At 39.1% G+C, this 19712-nt stretch overlaps 1 protein-coding gene across 2 annotated transcripts in view; it reads right to left on the bottom strand.

Moving 5' to 3' along the window:
- Positions 1–18426, bottom strand: part of LOC106641846 (TOX high mobility group box family member 4-B) — a 273663-nt gene extending 255237 nt beyond the window's left edge. For both annotated transcript variants that reach the window (XM_089596112.1, XM_089596113.1), the window contains exons 1-3: positions 18247–18426; positions 17823–18147; positions 4143–4265 (exon numbers count right to left, since the gene is read on the bottom strand). In XM_089596112.1, coding sequence (XP_089452238.1) covers positions 4143–4265; positions 17823–18147; positions 18247–18252 — 454 coding nt within the window. In that variant the 5' untranslated portion in view covers positions 18253–18426. The remainder of the gene's footprint in view (positions 1–4142; positions 4266–17822; positions 18148–18246) is intronic.
- Positions 18427–19712: the final 1286 nt, after the last annotated feature.

The raw sequence follows: 19712 nt of genomic DNA, 5'->3' as shown, positions 1-19712 counted from the left end.
CCACCACCACCACGCGGTATGTAGGCAATCAATGCAGCATTAAAATCAACGGCGAGCGAATCACATTCGAGTGTTTTGCGTCGTTAGCTCCCGTGGGACTGAGTAAAAATTACACGCCAAAGGTATGCAAATAACGACACGCGTAAAAAAGAAAAAAAAAAAGTACGCAAATACCCGTAAAAAAAGGGTGGGGGGGGGGAAGAAGTAAAAGAAGAGGAGTGGACAGAAGTTGGCGGACGCGCGGCAATACATCATCGTCATGGCTGATGCATGGCAATACTGGTGTACCCCTCCAACCTGTACGTGTATATGTATAGTAGAAAAAGGGAGACAAAGTGATCCGAGCGACAGTTTGCGAGACGGCTTGTGAAAAATGAGGCCCCCGCAAACACAGAGAGGAAGAGCGCGTCGGTCCCCCGACACTTTATTTTGCCTGCCGCCTTCGCCCACTGTTTTTGCAGGTATAACGTGTTTCCAACTGACAACTTTTAAACTTATGCTGTCGGTTTGCTCTTTTTCACCGATATTTTCAATACCATATACACGGGTAGGTATCACAACTACGAATGTCTATTTTTTATTTTGATTTGTTACGTTACGTGTGTTGGTTGTAGAGTGTAGATAATTCATGGGTACATTTTTGTTACCTCTGGTTGGACTACCATGTTCACCTCAGGTCGCCTGTGAAGTTTTTTGGGCATATGTTTGGCTTTGTTAAAAGATAAAAAAAAAAGAAGCAAACATTTGCGTTTTACAGTCACAAATGAGAACCAAACGAAGTTGAGTTGCTCCATGTGTTTCCTGATTCTATGTGAAGATTAATATTCCAGCTCATATCGTGCGTTATTAAATTTTTTGTAAGCTCATTTCCTTTTTTTTTTTTTTTTTTTTTTTAAGGGTTAACTATTACATCATGAATGGACTCGGGTTTCCGTTATCAAAATGAACGCAAAACTTTTCCACCATCCGTATATCTAAGTTTAAAAAAAAAGTACTTGATACCGATGGCAGGGGTGAGGGAAAAAAAAAAAGTAAAAAAAGGTCCAAACTACTGGCAAATCCAGGATGTTTCAGGTCTCTTCATTAGGTAGGAAGTGTGAAAAACAGATGTTAATGACGTTGAAACGAAGGAGTGAGAGGGAGGGGGTGGGGTGGGGGGTGCGAGGAGCAAACGCGTAAAAAGAAAGACCCACATTCAAACTCAACAATCCACTTTTGCAATTCCGCTAATTAAACTCGGGGGGGGGGAGCGAGGGGAGGAGCAACAAAACGAGTTAGTCCGCAACTTTCCGGCCGGGCTCCGTATCTCTATTTCTCTTGGTACAACTGCGAACTTCAACAACTTTGAAATATCGCGATTCAATTTCGAAATTCAACGAACGAAATATATTCAATGTTTCCATGCAAAGTCCCGGGAAGGGGGGGAGGAAAGACGAAAACACAAAGCCGAAAGAAGTACAGAAGTGAGGGAAAAAGTTGGCACTGAGAAATCGAGTGATGGGGGGAAGAAAAACAAGAAAAGACAGGGAAATAAATCAGGATTGAGAGGGGCCACGATTGTACTTTTACACCGTACATAAATGACTGTGAAATATTTGACATCGAAGAGAGAGGGAAAGAAAAACAGATTGTTTTTTTTCATTTATTTATTTATTTATTTTTTTTTTATAAATAGAGTCTTGTCTGTCAAGTGCGGGTACAACGAATGAGATGGGCATTGATATTAAAAGTTGAGCAGTGCTTGAAAAACCCACGGAGTCACTGCTTTTTTTTCTCTACTTACCGATATGCGTACGTGTACGTGCATACAGTGAGCCCCGTGTGTATACAGCACATCGGTACAAGATGATTCGTATCGTGCATCGAGCATTAATCCTTACGGGGGGAAAGGTCGAAACGAGTATACATAGCTGCTCGTCAAGTGCTCATTTCAGATAGGCGAGTCTCAAAGTTTTAATTTCTTCAGTTTTATGAGCTGCTGCTGCTGTTGGCGTGATGCGCCATGAAAGCATAAGGTAAGCAGGAAAAGAGTGGAAAATCACAAAAGCGATGCAAAGTGCATGTTGTGTGTAAAGAGGGGGGGGGGGAATACATGGTGCTTACATTGCTCTTTGGTTGGCTCCGATCACGCGGAAACCCAATTGACGAGCGCGCGCGTGTAGTAGTGGTAGACAGTTTCGAAAACAAAGCTTTTTCGCTGTACAGCCGGGCAATTTTTTTTCGTCGTTTTTGCTCCTGCCATCCTTTTTTTTTTTGGGAGGATAGGGGTATAACAGCCCCCTTTTTGTGTCTCGATACTGAAAACTTTTTTTTTTACGAGACTCGTGTGTATAGGTACTACCCATACGCCATGTGTACTCTCTCCCTTCCCCTCTCTGTTTTTATTGGATTTTCTTTTGTACCAGAGGATTCGTAGTATAGGTATTTTTTGGTAAGTCCAAAAAGAGGGGCCGGGGAAATATTAGTTTTGCGGGCATATAGGTGGCGGTGCGGGTGGTACGTATACTCGTGTTTTATATGCCCCGCCTGTACAGGTACCGGTTGTTATTTTTTACTTCGGAAACTCAAGTCGGTGGAACGCGAGGGTACGTGGATTAAGATGATTACGGGTCGGAGGTGGAAGAAGGGGTAAAAGAAAACGCGGCATTACCAGCGGGAAAATGTTGATTCGCTCGATTATTCGGGGGTAATGAAGGAAAACAAGAACATAAGAACAAGTTGATAATACTGCGGGGTCGATCGATTACACTAGTCAAAAGCAGCCTAAGCACACCTCATTTAACGCGCATCGATCATCTTTCACTGTCCCATTATGTTTCATTCGCACTGACAGTGTATGTCCATAAATGGTCTATACGTTTAAACGTATAGGTGAACGTGGCGATAAATTTACTCTTTGCTCGTTAAATAATTGATTTTCGTGCCAAAAGTTCATTTCGACTCGATACTTGTGACGCGCTGACGGATTTTATCATTTGGATATGGAAAACATGTTGTAGGTACGTATATTGTTTATCATTTCAATTCAAATGGAAATTCAATATTTTGTCGGTAACAATTGTGTATACATATGTAACGTATCATGTCTCGAGTCTAATATAAAAAATTAGCTGCGTATGTGTGTGATATAGTTAAATTAATTCTATCGAAAATGTATTGACAGTCGGTGATGTTGATTTACATCGATCAAATTTATTTTGCATTTACAATCACTATACCGTTTGATATTAATATTAAGAATAATCAACTGCTGTGGTCCTTGTATATTTAAAAATCAAAAAGCTGCGTATATAATCAAGTATATCAATATGCACAAACAGAAAGCGCTAAATTGATTTTCAAAAATACACATCCCCCCCACCCCCAAGGGTTTTATTTACGTTTAAATTACAACGTCAGCATTCAGCAGTTTTTCTCGGTTGTGTACATGGATTATCATCGCAGGCGGCAAGTTCATCGCCAGGACTGAAATCCCAAGGCGAATTCAATTTTAATGCGTCGGTGTTGCGTTCTTACTCCCCCACCCCTCGACCACCCACCCTCCTCTTCTTGTGTGCATATCCATCCACGTGAGTGCAAGTACTTATACTTCTAATGTAATAACGCGATTGCGCATCACTTACCTTTTAATGCCGTTGAATTACTCCCCTCTCCCCCCCTGCCTCAGATGATTTTACGCCAGGGCATTAATTTTACAACCCCTTTTGCCGAGAGGCGATAAGATTATCGTCATCAGCGGTGGGGAAGGATTTTTGCTTTTGCATGATTAATATTTTCCATTAGGGTTTCGTTAAAAGAGAAAAAAAAGAGTGACCCAAGCGTGCCGCTGTGTAGTTTTAACATGTGTATGTGTGTGTTTTTACTGGTCATGGTAAAAAGTAGATTTCACGTTTTTTTGATTCCGCGGAGAGATTTTTCAAAAAAATTTTCCTAGTTTTTCCCAGGTATAAAGTTTATCGCCGGAATCTAGTGATGAAAGGCACGATGGATGATTAAGTGCGCAAAAAAAAGCTTTCGAGAGTTAGTAGACCGAAAAATATAGTGTCTAGGTTTAAGATATAATAGGGATTTAGAGATGATTCTCTCAATGGATAAATTTACGTAAAAATGAATGGAATTTGGATAAATTCACGAGTCATTACCTGTGCCTTTAGATGTTTCCGATGGTAATTTTGAATCCGTAGTCAACGTCTGCAAGAATTCGGTCCCGTGATCCATACCCATCAAACTTGATTCGAGCCAAGGCGGTTCATCGAGATTTTGTTCTGAAATAAATAAGGAATAAAATTGTTGAGTAACACGTAAAAATCTGAACTAGGAACAATTACATTCATATGATAAGACAGGATTCAAAGGCCTACATTTGAATATTAATTGTGATTTTTTTTTTTTTGTAGCAGGTAGGTACTACAAAAGATTATTTATGTATTTCAGTCTACTGTGTGTAGGGATGGAGTAAAAATTCAAGTTTTAAGACGATAGTTTTTGTACCGTATTATTTGACAAAGATCAACGGCAACGGTGGTATTGAACAAAAAAAAGCTCGAAAACAAGCATTTCAGACAGAAAATTTTTCCCTCACTTTTTTTACCTATGATTGCAAACGCTTCGAGCGTTTTAAATTTGTCAAAAAATCTTTACGTCATACAGTTTACACGATTAAAAATCATATTTTGCTGTTGTGAGTGTCAAATGTTGAACATCATATCGTTGATGTTTTTCTTGGAAAATATGTAATTTTTTTTCCCCTAATGGGCATATCTAATAGTACTAAACCACGTGTAAAATAACAACAGCACTACTTGGCCTAGTTTTCTTCCTGACCACCTCTACCTCGGCGCAACGTAATACGTACGTATACAGAAGCTGAGTGATTCAATTGGATTAACCATTCATATTTATTATTGTATTATTGGAAATCCTTTTTCTAGAGATAGCAACGAAAAACCATGTGCAAATAAGATAGAAAAAAAACCATAGCGTGTCTACATGTAATGTGATTTTTTACGGAAAAATTAAATTACCTTTCTTTCGTCCTCTCTCTCTCTCTCTTTACCACTTTTTATTTCATGTATGTATTTTTTTTTCATACATTTTTGTGGGTATTTTTTTTTTTTTTTTATCGCTGAAGCCTTCTAATGTTTTAATAGTATTTATATCGAAGCGATGGTGCCATTCACGTTGGCTAGTACTATACATGTGAACATTTACATAAAGTGTCTCGTAGATGACCTACACGTTTAGTGACGATTGAAACTCCAATGCTACGGATGAAAAAAAAAAAAAAAAAAAAACACTCCGTTTTACTTTTCTAGAGTAGGTATATATATGAGTTTAAATGATTTGACGGGAAGAAAACTCTTGTCACTCTGGCTCAAGTCCTTTGTGCCGATCTTACACAGGGAGAGAGAGGAAGAAACCGACAATTTGGAAATTGATTGGCGTAACCGCGTATCGGAGTTGTCGTCCCGAAACCGCAATACAGCCTCGTTGTTTTTCCTCAACAGATTATAATCATTATTATTATTACTTTCCTTTTCTCTTCAGTAACTCTCCTCGACATTGCTGCACTTAATATCCCAACAAACATTGTAACTCGCGTGGATATCCACCGTACACCGATGGTCTCTCCTACATGTTCGCACGCAGGCAAAGTTGATGTGCGCCCGCTCGCGCAATATTTTCCCTCCCATTCTTTATACCATCCCTATATTATGGTTTCGCGTCTCATATAATACGCAATGTTGCGTGCACTACGGACTTGTTTCTTCCATTGTTGCTCTCGCGAGTGAAACGCTTTAATGAATCCCAAACTACGAGTTTAGCTGGGAAAGAGTAAAAATTAATTGGGTTGGCTCGAAAGCATCGTATGTGCATGTTACTTGTTCTACACGCAATGACAATAGTAATAATGTCGGCAAAAGCTGCAGGTGACGTGAAGTTCTCGTAAATAAGAGCCGATCAGAGCTACTATAATGCACTTATGGGGTCTGATCCAGGTCTTTCGATGTCTCGCAAATCGCTGCGAGTTGGCCGATTACTCAATAACATAATAACCTGACCTGTGGATTTAACAGTGGGTTTAGCTACGTATATATGACTCGCAGTGATTTGCAAGACATCGAAAGACGTGGATCAGACCCCAGTACTCGATGAAGTAGAGTAGTATATATAAGGTATTCTTTGGGCGAAAAGATGCCAAAGGGCGACACATGAGAATTTGCGTGCCTACAGAAATAAATGGTGTTACGTAACGCAAATTGGTCGGTTCCGGTGACTCACCAGAGCGACGAGGCGACGAATGCATTTTTGCTATAAGAACGTGCCATTTTTTATTGCAGAGGCGTATTAAAAACCTCCCTCGAGGGGAGGAGGAAAAAAAAAAAAATTCCCTACATAGTAATACGCTTGTCAAACTTTGGCTCAGTACGTTATTATTATTTCAGGATTAAAAATGATGATTAATGGAATTCACTTAGCCGCGGCCTCGCGCGAATTTCATCCAACGGAAAAAGGGCGGAAATAAAAGAAAAGAGCCGCGCCCGAGCACAAATCACCGCGAAAGAAGAAACTTTTGCTGAAAAGATGAATTTATACGCGAAACGCCGGGCGGGGGAGGAATTTATCGAATCCAACTGCACAACAATTCCTCTTGTTTGTTTCATGCGTGTATGTATATAAAAAAAGGGGAGGGGGAACTTGTTAAAATACGATCGGCAATATTATTCTGTAAAATTACCGAGCAGCCAGTCACAGGGGCCGGGGAGGGGAGGAAAGTTTTCCCTTCTCGACGAACGGAGCTAGCTGATGGTACACACTCCTCTCTCTCTCTTTCTGGTCGTACTTTTATAAAGAATGATGATAAAAAACTTTCATTCCTTGTGAAGTCGTTCTCGCAGAAAATGAAAACCGCGAGGAGAGAAATATTCCGCGAAATGGAAATTTATTGAAGTATATAACTTTATAACTGCAAAGTTCGCGTGCGTGGGGGAAAGGGAGGTAGTCGGACCGTTTCGCTCCGCGGTCGGGCGCAAAATTTTCTTCGGCTGAGGGTTTTTAAAAAAAAAAAAAAATTTTCCGCCAAAGTAACGTTCACTTGGAAAAGTTGGAACGCTTCAGTTGTACCGACAGCCCGGAAGAATTTCTTACAAACATCGACACCCCTTGTGGAACACACATAGTCGGGGAATGTAAAGATGGCCAAAAGTATATTATTGTCCCGGCCGTTCCTTCCCTCGACAATGGGATAGGCCGCTAAACGCGGATAATCCGCTTACGGCGTAGCAGCGCTGCCACGGATAACTAGATTCCGCCTCTCCGTACACGTGACGATGCAGCACCGGGCGACCCAAACGATACCGGACTGCTATCGCTCTTGGCCCCTGCAGCAGAGCCAAATTCGATGCGAGCACGGCGGGGACGTTTATTATACGTTACCTATACGCGTTGGGCTCCATGGAAATGCGACGTCGCCGGATACCACCAGTGGCAGGTGGCGAGGAGGCACGTCAACTGGATGGAAACTGAATTTTCTTTCGATCAAACGGTATCGGCTCAGGCTCGGACGCAGACTCGATTACACGAGAGGGTCTCCCCGAGTGAGCTGTTTTTTTAGACAACATCTTTGTTCAACAACGTGATACGAGAATATGACTTTGAATTTGCCGTGCATGTACATACTTTGATAGATGATATACCTTGGGGTGTATAGGTGGGTAACCGACAGAGAGTGTGGAGCAACGGAGGGGGAACAGGATGGGCCCATATTATTTCGCATACTTTGCGCGTTTTCCGGCAAAAGGAGAGCGTAACTCGCACGAGAAGGAGGGCTCGTATCCCATTCTCTTTGTAAATGCAACGTTAAATCGGCCCCCCTCGTCGAATCGCGATTTCATTTCGTCCCACCCGCAGTCGCGTTTGCTTCCCGTTTCATCTTTTGCTCTCCCTCTTCCCTTTTGAGCAGCTTTAGCCTCCCCCCTTCTTCTTTCTTATCTCCGTCGCTTATCTCTCGCTTTAAATGTCGGGTTTCCGCGAGACTCCCCTTCTCGACATGCGAAATGTAACTCGCATATATACCTACTTGCCATGATAATAGACGGGTTTTAACTCTTAAGGTGACGAGGGAGGGACATGTTTATTGGGGCGAGCAACGTTTTGCAATTTCTTTCTTTTAATTATTATTTTTCCTTTACCTTCTATTTTTTTTATCAGTAAATTCGATACAAAATGCCGATATAGTTTCTTTTGTTTCGCAGAGTAAAAAAAAATTTTATTTTCAATGCTCTGAAAAAAAAAAGAGACAAAGCCGTGTAATGTTAAATGTTTCGTTCGGTTTTACAACTCGATATCATTGTGTTGCGCGGAAATCGAATGAAACGTTGCGCGTGTATTGAATGCACATCATTTTTTAAGTCCAATATTTCATGTACTTTTACAGGAAAAAAAAAGAAAAAAGAAAAAAGTTCGTTTCCCACACCAAGAAAAATTCGAAACTAGTTTATCGATTCGCATAACTCATGAAAGAAAAAAAAAAAAATTTTTCTAGACGTTATTTGCTGCACAAAGTACCCAGTGAATTTTGCAAAACTGTGCGCGCGTATACATTATAATTACATATCATGTATTGAGTTTAATCTTTTGGAGGAAACCGTATTTCAAGTTACGTCGCGAATATATCGAATGCCGGGACTCACATCAATTTTCGTCTGCTGCCATTCGCTTTTTCAGCTATTTTTCAAACTAATGTATTATACAGAAATTGAAATGTCAAACATCAAGAAACTTGAATACAATTTCCATTACTTCGGTTCTTTATTTTCTTCATTTTCCTTTACTGCTTCGTCGAAATGTGTCGGGACTGCAGCCAATTAATATGCGTCACTGTAATCCATTAAGAAATATTTGTAGTACAACATATTTTTCTCATTTAAACGGGACAAAACTAGTAGATGTAACATCATACGATGATATATTTTCGTTTAATCGAATTTTAGTAAATGGTAATTTATCTTTTGTACTGCTCACAAAACATATTCTCTAAACGTACACCCAAGCGAAATAACTAATTAAAAGTTGCCGAAGCAGCAGATGAATAATAAAAAGTGTATGCATTGATAACGGTATACATACACGTAGTACATACACAGCCTAGTGGCGCTTAATTGTGAAACTTTACTTATTCCGTCCGTAGGTACCTATGCATATGTAATATGTACATATAGGATGGAAAGCCCTTCAAGTAAAATTAACGTTATTACCGAGTGGATCCCATTAAAGAGGAGGAGGAGGAGGAAGAAAATTTACTTCAACTCGAATCAATTGCCAAGTTAACTTTCCAAGGGACCCAACTTTGCTTCTTGATTATCAATTAAAAGCTAAGCTCCGATGAATTTTAACTTTTCTCTGCAACCCTCCCACCCGACCTTCTTCTCTCTCATATCCAGTCATTCATTGAGAAGTGAGGAAAAAAAAAGAAAAAAAAAAAAGAAAGTCGTTTCTGATCAAAAAGCATTCGAGCCTCAAAGTTACAAGACTAGCCTTTGCATTCAAAGGCAGACGAAGCCAATGCAAGTGTAAATTCGTCGAGTGGATGAAAAAAAAAGATGCAACAAAAAAGGGAGGAAAATATATAACACCACGACCACACGTCACATTCTCAGACAGTCAAGAGACAAACAGTTGGAGAGTCGCGAAAGGAAGGAAGGAAGGAAGGGATGCAAAGAAGAAGAGGCAACCACCCCCGGGGAATCAATAACGTTGCCGGCGGGGGTGGTACGGTATATATATATATATACAGCGCGATTTCCTCCCCTAGGCGCTGCAAAAGGGAGCCCCGCCCCCGGCACGCGACTAGCACGCGTCGCGCGACCACCACCACCGTGCCGCGACTCGACTCACTTTCCCTCCCCTTTACTCGCTGCGTCTGTATACCTGCCTACATCTTGTTCGCGTGTCTACCGCCCGAGCTAAAAGCTCATACGTATTACTTGTATAAAGCATCCCTTGCACACGCCTACACGCCCAGGGTTTCCCATAAATACGGTGATATTTCTTTTTTTTTCCCCACTATAGCGATAGTTTCAACGACCGGGTGTAGGAAGGATGGGCATCAGCGTTGGCTTCCTGGGTAGGGGGATCATTTTTACTCGAGTCGGGTCCACGGTCTTTCATCTGGGAATGTCATCATGATGAATCCTAATGTACATATACGTTCTGGCAGACTACACCACTATACTTATGCCGTACAACGGATACATGGGAACGAATTAAAAGTGTCGCATGAATCACTGTATAGATGTTCGTTTGATCGGATGTATATTATATATGCATTTCCGTTTAGAGGCAATTCGATCGATCGGTATCAGCGAACGGTATCTCCGAAGCCCGTGACCTGTTCGTGCAAACGCGAAGCTGATTCACTAAAATTCGCCCCTTCCTTCCCTCGACAACCATACGCGAGTGTAATGTACACGGCGTCTACGTTCGCGCGCACTCGATTTCATCTCCGAGTTTAGTTGGCCGTTGCTCGGGGAAACGCCGGGCCCACACGATCAAAGCGCGCGTTCGCAAACCCGCTCGCGCCGACACATACCCGTAAAGATGCTTTGTTGGCGCGAGGAAAAGCGATAACCGCGGGCGTGTCCTTTTAACAGTCTGTCTATACACAGCCACCCCATCTCCCTCGGCGTGCAGCGTCTCATCATTCGCACACACACCCATGACAACTGCGTACTTTGCGCGACGCCGAGTGGTGGAGAGAGATTGATACATAAATGCGCAAATATTTACGGCGCCAGCGTACTACGTATACTGTACCACCGTGCAGTTGTCAAGAGGAGCGAGTACAGAGGAGAGAGAGATAGAACAATCGTTGTTTGTCGCTGTTGACACTTGCCCGTATATGCGCGTTGTTGTACTCTCGTTCTCAGGACAACTGGGTTTCATCTGCTGATAACAATCACGTTTGATGCTCTGTTTATGGACAGTGTGTGATCTGCTCGAAATTTCGATCGTGCACGGCGAAAATGGTTCGTCTCATCCCTGAGAAGCAATTAACGTTCTTGTGAAGAAACAATTTCTTTCTTTCTTTTTTTTTCTTTTTTTTCATGGAGAATTGGGAAGTTACCTGACAAGTGGTGCAGGAAAATCGAAGAATTGCGTCAAGCTGCGGCTCGTAGGTCATGAATCAAACGAACTGTCAAGTTTCATCTAAAACTAAAATGAAAATGTGTTAACCAAAGTTAATTTTTCCATTATTATGCAATATTCAATTTCATTGATATACTGGTTAAAAATTACGAAAAGTTGTTTGAGATGTAAAATTGACTAAAAATTTGTTGATTCATTGATGGTGAGAGGCTTTTCCCGTTTGCTAAGCCATCACATTTGTTTTTGTTGATTAGAAAAATACTCTTCTTACGAAACAATTAAAGAAAATGTGGTTTTGTTTATTGATGTGAGATAACTTTATCTTCAATATTTATCTATTATACAACACGCCATTTAACGAAATTTGGGATACCTACTTGTGTAATATACGGCACCTCTAAGCGCAATATCATTCGAGTAATAGTACCATTAAAAACATTTCTCGAGGAAACAAAAAAGAAAAGTACCAAGGTCTCGAATGCCTGTTTTTATGCTTGCAAAGGCGGACAAGCGTTTCACACGTGGAAGAATATAAAAAAATAAACGTATACAATGGGAGCGTCTCGCGTTTCCGTTTCTGAATCATTTTCTTTTTGAAGTGCAGGACAAAAAACGCGCCCCGGCATTATTTTCTTCCTCTTTTTTTTTTTTTTCAACGTAACAGAAAAGGAGAAAGCCTTTTAAGCTCAACAGAGTGCGTGCATGTGTACATGCAAGAGAAACATGCCGTAAATAAGAATGAGGACTGGGAAGAAGAGAGATTTTCTTTTTGAAACCCTTCCCTCGACTAATGCGCATATTTACATGGCGCGCGCGAGAGCTATCTCTTTATTTCTTAGTCTTTCTGACGCTTCCCCCCCCAGCAATTTTCAAAGCAACCTGTCTTCAAAAGTCATTGAACAATCGACAGACAAACGCTTGGACTTTATGATTTTTCAAGTTAATCAGTCACCGTCCACTATTTCTTTAGTAAATAACTTGACTTTTTTCTTTCGGTTTTTTATAAATTTAAGTCAGAATGCATACCACACTTAGATTCAAACTGCTTTCCTCTTCTCGTACATGGACGTGTTTATCTAAATACGTAGTTGCGTTACACGGCTGGTGTGAAATAGCTTCATTCGTTCGAATACATAATGATCTTTTTTAATGTGTCCTTTGTCCCTGCAACTTGAGCTTTCAAAACGTTAAATTGTTTGTCTTGTCTTTATGATGTATTTATATTGATGACACTGAAGTTCGGAACGTTCCGGGAACGAAATTTAAGAATTAAATTAATCACTTTAAAACGTAGCAAAAATGCTTGAAAATAACTGAAAGAAGCATTAGAGACTACTAATCATATGTATTAGTCGTAAAAAAGATAATTGTCCATTATTTTACCCGCACCAAAAAATTATCATGTAGGTGCCTATATGCTAGCTTAACTACTCCTTCAAACCTCTGGCTTTCCTAACTATAAAACCAAATCGAAGACCCCGCTAGAAACGATGCGAAATGTTTATAATTATGTAACATACAAAATCATTTCAAAATATCCAAAAAAAATCGACAGGGCGGGTGATTTTCACTCGATTTTCCACTACACGCGTAGTGCAAAATCAACCAAGTTCGCTCTTCTGGCCCTCATAACTAAAAATCTAGATCGAAGGCCCCACTGAAAACAATGCAGGTTGTTTATCATTATATAAACAACAAAATAAAACCAAAATATCCGAAAAAAATCGACAGGGCAGGTGATTTTCACTCGATTTTCCACTACACGCGTAGTGCGAAATCAACCAAGTTCGCTCTTCTGGCCCTCATAACTAAAAATCTAGATCGAAGGCCCCGCTAAAAACGATACAGGATGTTTATTATTATATAAACTATAAAATAAAATCAAAATATCCGGAAAAAATCGACAGGGCGGGTGATTTTCACTCGATTTTCCACTACACGCGTAGTGCAAAATCAACCAAGTTCGCCCTTCTGGCCCTCATAACTAAAAATCTAGATCGAAGGCCCCGCTGAAAACAATGCAGGTTGTTTATTATTATATAAACAACGAAATAAAACCAAAATATCCGAAAAAAATCGACAGGGCGGGTGATTTTCACTCGATTTTTCACTACACGCGTAGTGCAAAATCAACCAAGTTCGCTCTTCTGGCCCTCATAACTAAAAATCTAGATCGAGGGCCCCACTGAAAACAATGCAGGTTGTTTATTATTATATAAACAACGAAATTAAACCAAAATATCCGAAAAAAATCGACAGGGTGGGTGATTTTCATTCGATTTTCCACTACACGCGTAGTGCAAAATCAACCAAGTTCGCTCTTCTGGCCCTCATAACTAAAAATCTAGATCGAAGGCCCCGCTAAAAACGATACAGGTTGTTTATTATTATATAAACAATGAAATAAAATCAAAATATCCAAAAAAAATCGACAGGGCGGGTGATTTTCACTCGATTTTCCACTACACGCGTAGTGCAAAATCAACCAAGTTCGCTCTTCTGGCCCTCATAACTAAAAATCTAGATCGAAGGCCCCACTGAAAACAATGCAGGTTGTTTATTATTATATAAACAACGAAATTAAACCAAAATATCCGAAAAAAATCGACAGGGTGGGTGATTTTCATTCGATTTTCCACTACACGCGTAGTGCGAAATCAACCAAGTTCACTCTTCTGGCCCTCATAACTAAAAATCTAGATCGAGGGCCCCGCCAAAAACGATAGAGGTTGTTTATTATTATATAAACAATAGAATAAAATTAAAATATCCGAAAAACATCGACAGGGCGGGTGATTTTCACTCGATTTTCCACTACACGCGTAGTGCAAAATCAACCAAGTTCGCTCTTCTGGCCCTCATAACTAAAAATCTAGATCGAAGGCCCCGCTAAAAACGATACAGGTTGTTTATTATTATATAAACTATAAAATAAAATCAAAATATCCGGAAAAAATCGACAGGGCGGGTGATTTTCACTCGATTTTCCACTACACGCGTAGTGCAAAATCAACCAAGTTCGCTCTTCTGGCCCCCATAACTAAAAATCTAGATCGAAGGCCCCGCTAAAAACGATACAGGTTGTTTATTATTATATAAACAATGAAATAAAATCAAAATATCCGAAAAAAATCGACAGGGCGGGTGATTTTCACTCGATTTTCCACTACACGCGTAGTGCAAAATCAACCAAGTTCGCTCTTCTGGCCCTCATAACTAAAAATCTAGATCGAAGGCCCCACTGAAAACAATGCAGGTTGTTTATTATTATATAAACAACGAAATTAAACCAAAATATCCGAAAAAAATCGACAGGGCGGGTGATTTTCATTCGATTTTCCACTACACGCGTAGTGCGAAATCAACCAAGTTCACTCTTCTGGCCCTCATAACTAAAAATCTAGATCGAAGGCCCCGCTAAAAACGATACAGGTTGTTTATTATTATATAAACTATAAAATAAAATCAAAATATCCGGAAAAAATCGACAGGGCGGGTGATTTTCACTCGATTTTCCACTACACGCGTAGTGCAAAATCAACCAAGTTCGCTCTTCTGGCCCCCATAACTAAAAATCTAGATCGAAGGCCCCGCTAAAAACGATACAGGTTGTTTATTATTATATAAACAATGAAATAAAATCAAAATATCCGAAAAAAATCGACAGGGCGGGTGATTTTCACTCGATTTTCCACTACACGCGTAGTGCAAAATCAACCAAGTTCGCTCTTCTGGCCGCATAACTAAAAATCTAGATCGAAGGCCCCACTGAAAACAATGCAGGTTGTTTATTATTATATAAACAACGAAATTAAACCAAAATATCCGAAAAAAATCGACAGGGTGGGTGATTTTCATTCGATTTTCCACTACACGCGTAGTGCGAAATCAACCAAGTTCACTCTTCTGGCCCTCATAACTAAAAATCTAGATCGAGGGCCCCGCCAAAAACGATAGAGGTTGTTTATTATTATATAAACAATAGAATAAAATTAAAATATCCGAAAAACATCGACAGGGCGGGTGATTTTCACTCGATTTTCCACTACACGCGTAGTGCAAAATCAACCAAGTTCGCTCTACTGGCCCTCATAACTAAAAATCTAGATCGAAGGCCCCACTGAAAACAATGCAGGTTGTTTATTATTATATAAACAACGAAATTAAACCAAAATATCCGAAAAAAATCGACAGGGTGGGTGATTTTCATTCGATTTTCCACTACACGCGTAGTGCGAAATCAACCAAGTTCACTCTTCTGGCCCTCATAACTAAAAATCTAGATCGAGGGCCCCGCCAAAAACGATAGAGGTTGTTTATTATTATATAAACAATGGAATAAAATTAAAATATCCGAAAAACATCGACAGGGCGGGTGATTTTCACTCGATTTTCCACTACACGCGTAGTGCAAAATCAACCAAGTTCGCTCTTCTGGCCCTCATAACTAAAAATCTAGATCGAAGGCCCCGCTAAAAACGATACAGGTTGTTTATTATTATATAAACTATAAAATAAAATCAAAATATCCGGAAAAAATCGACAGGGCGGGTGATTTTCACTCGATTTTCCACTACACGCGTAGTGCAAAATCAACCAAGTTCGCTCTTCTGGCCCCCATAACTAAAAATCTAGATCGAAGGCCCCGCTAAAAACGATACAGGTTGTTTATTATTATATAAACAATGAAATAAAATCAAAATATCCGAAAAAAATCGACAGGGCGGGTGATTTTCACTCGATTTTCCACTACACGCGTAGTGCAAAATCAACCAAGTTCGCTCTACTGGCCCTCATAACTAAAAATCTAGATCGAAGGCCCCACTGAAAACAATGCAGGTTGTTTATTATTATATAAACAACGAAATTATTTCATTGTTTATATAATAATAAACAACCTGTATCGTTTTTGGCGGGGCCCTCGATCTAGATTTTTAGTTATGAGGGCCAGAAGAGTGAACTTGGTTGATTTCGCACTACGCGTGTAGTGGAAAATCGAATGAAAATCACCCGCCCTGTCGATTTTTTTCGGATATTTTGATTTAATTTCGTTGTTTATATAATAATAAACAACCTGAATTGTTTTCAGTGGGGCCTTCGATCTAGATTTTTAGTTATGAGGGCCAGAAGAGCGAACTTGGTTGATTTTGCACTACGCGTGTAGTGGAAAATCGAGTGAAAATCACCCGCCCTGTCGATTTTTTTTGGATATTTTGAAATGATTTTGTATGTTACATAATTATAAACATTTCGCATCGTTTCTAGCGGGGTCTTCGATTTGGTTTTATAGTTAGGAAAGCCAGAGGTTTGAAGGAGTAGTTAAGCTAGCATATAGGCACCTACATGATAATTTTTTGGTGCGGGTAAAATAATTGACAATTATCCTTTTTACGAGTAATACATATGATTAGTAGTCTCTAATGCTACTTTTTGTTATTTTTAAGCATTTTTGCTACGTTTTAAAGTGATTAATTTAATTCTTAAATTTCGTTCCCGGAACGTTCCGAACTTCAGTGTCATTTATATTGATCATAAATAAATGAGAAAACGATTGATTTCCATCATAAACATCTTGGAATGAAAACAAAAATAAAAATAGGTTTGTACTTAAAAATATTAACTCGTAAAATTTATAGAGAAAAAAATACTAATAAAGCTTTGGAATCATTGTGCGGGAGTCAGGGACAAAAGGAACACATTTTTATGTTGTAACTATATTCTTGTAGAAAAGCAAATGTCGTTGTTATAACGCTTCACCTATAACGTACTTATGTTAATGACTATTATTACAATATTATTGAATGACTGAGTTAATCTTGACATATCAGACAAACGACGAGAGAGAGAGAACGACACAAAGTCAATAAGTAGAATCAGAAAGAAAAATAGCCTCGCAAATCAAACGGAAAACACATTTTAGCTCTTCTCTTTACTCGTACAGTCCCCCCCTTGCCATCGTTTGTAAATATTTGTTCTGCTTGAGCTAAATGTATATTTTGTATGTACACTTGTACCTACATGTGTATGTGGGGGGTTTGTTAATACTGTATTATCTATTTCTTCAATACCCTTACACAGTAATGTGTATTATTTCCCTTTTACATCATTGAGCTTCTCCAAAGCTTCCCCCCCCCCCCCAATTTTCTGCTTCAGTCTAAAAACATCATGTTAAACTTAAGTGTAACTTTTTTGTTGAACAAGAAAATCATGAAGAAAGTTCGTATTCGTTTTCATAAAAATTTTGGCTAAACTAACTAAAGTATGGAAGGAAAAAACCATAATTTTTAAATGATGTTGAAGAATCGAAGAAAACATGACACCATTGAAGTTTTTCTTTTGAATCTTTCTATTCATCTTTTACCAAAGAAAATTTTACCAACCAAAAATGACAGAGCATTCACATCCTTCGATGAAAATTTTTTGTAAACCTACCTGCTCTGGGTCCCAATGAAATATACATTATCTGCACAAACTTTTGTGACATTTGTAGATAACTCATAACCACAAAGTCCTATGATTAATGATTGCAACGATGATAATAATCAAAGCTATTTTGTCAAACGATGTATGTATGTGTTCATACGTACATTCAGGGCAAAAATATAAGCGCCCATCATTATGTACGAACGTACCTGACTTGGCATGGTATTAAATAAACAATTAAACATACTTACCACGAATCTCGTTATCTTGATGCAAGTCCAATGATACGATGTTACAACTATCGTCCATCACTTCCTCGGGGACCAAAGGGTTGACCTCCTCCTCGCAATTGTCAGCAAATTGGTCCATCCACTGGTCGTCTGTCGAAGAAGCTAACGCACGGTCATTGGTATTTTCAAGATTCGGAGGCAACTCGAGCACAAAACTTTCATCTTTCTCTGGCAACTTTTTCTTCCACGGAAGGAGTATCTGCATGTTTGACTCGAGTTTTACGATACTCTTAATCTTCAATTTTCCTTTCGAACTATTTTTTGGTTCGTTCATTGTTTCAAGTTCCTGAAAAAGTTGAAATTGATACTTGAGTAATGAGTACTTACTTCAAGCATCGCGAGTAAACACACGTACCAAAAACCACTTTCACCAATACACACTTACCCTCATTAGCCCGCCGCCCGCCCGGCAATACTTTTACTTATGCTATTTATGTTGTATATGATTACGTATAATTTATATACTACATTGCTTGTGAATCGTTTTTTTAGCGATTTGTAATTAGAAAATCACGTAGGCATACCCACACTCGAATCCTTTCACTGAACAATTTCAGGAAGTAGCGGTAGCTCGCGCGCGCCCGCCATTTTATTGTTGTTGCGCAGATATGGCGTCGAATGTTATAGGTTATAGTTTATAATTTGTTCGCCTGACCAAGATTGGCGACCGGGTGACGCGGCCAAATACCAATCAACGGCTATGTATTTTTGGTAAAGGAAGGTTAGTATTGGGCGCCGAATCTCAACGGTCCCCGAACATATCTTGAGTTTTTAATGAAATCAAGATTAATCATGATTGTGTACGTGCCGTGTCGATCGATAAATCAGTTCCTTACTTGAATAAAAAATATGGATTCGGGCGCGACGTGACTTCATAATTAAGTAGTTTAGAATCGATTCAAGTCTCGCATGAGTAGGAGAGTTTTAGATCGCGATTTATCCTGAATTTCGTTGCTGTCGCGGGTGCTTTACTTATTCAAAATATCATTAAAAAACGTTAACTCTTGATAAAACTTACTTTGTTGCTGACGTGAGGACCCGGTGCAGCGGCCGGTGATCTCGTGCGCAGGGGACAAAGAGCAGGGTCTACATGACATGATGACTCATCATCGCTCGTGTGGGACTGTGAGGAGTGAAGAGGGTGAGGTCAAGTTCAATATGGAGAATAGAAGGTGGAGAGGGCGAGGAGAGGAAACGGTCAGTTTTTATTTTTTAATTTTAAATATTTGCCCATTACGAAGCGAATATGATTCAAACAATGATGAATAAATGTTTACATTCATAAAAATATGAAAAAATTGCATTCAACCAAAGCACATGCTGTTTATGCAGCCCAAAGTCATTTAATACCATACCAGTACTTACATTATGCATTAAAAAACCCTTAAACTGTATGAGTAATAATATTATTTGTCATAATTAAACTTTTAATCGAGATATTCATGCAATTTTAATATTCACCTGAAGTGGCAATAAAGAAAAAAATCTACACTCTTCTGTATTGGGATAAACTTGTTGTTGAATAGTTAAAGATCTATTATTAGGATGAAAAATTTTTCTCCTACCCTTACCATTCTCAGTGAAATTTTATAAATTTTAAGAGAAAACTTGAACCGTTTCAGCCTCAAATAAAATTTCTTTAAAAAAAAAAAATAAAAATAAAATAATAACAATAATAACAATAAAAATAATACCTGATGGTTGGGAAAAAATTTTCTCAAGGTTTCAAGTGCTTTCAACTGAGTAGTTAAAAAAATACTTAATTTTTTATTGCGTTTTCAACGTTTTCCTGTTTTTTAATAAATGTGGAACTTATTTTGTTCAACATATTCATTCTCAATTTGCCAAAAA

Source organism: Copidosoma floridanum, unplaced genomic scaffold (genome assembly GCF_036245765.1).
Source record: "Copidosoma floridanum isolate Cflo_tuat_1 unplaced genomic scaffold, Cflo_Japanese_pri ptg000029l, whole genome shotgun sequence".
Lineage (NCBI taxonomy): Eukaryota > Metazoa > Arthropoda > Insecta > Hymenoptera > Encyrtidae > Copidosoma > Copidosoma floridanum.
Note: the sequence above shows the minus strand (reverse complement) of the source record. Positions and strands in the feature narration are given on the sequence as shown.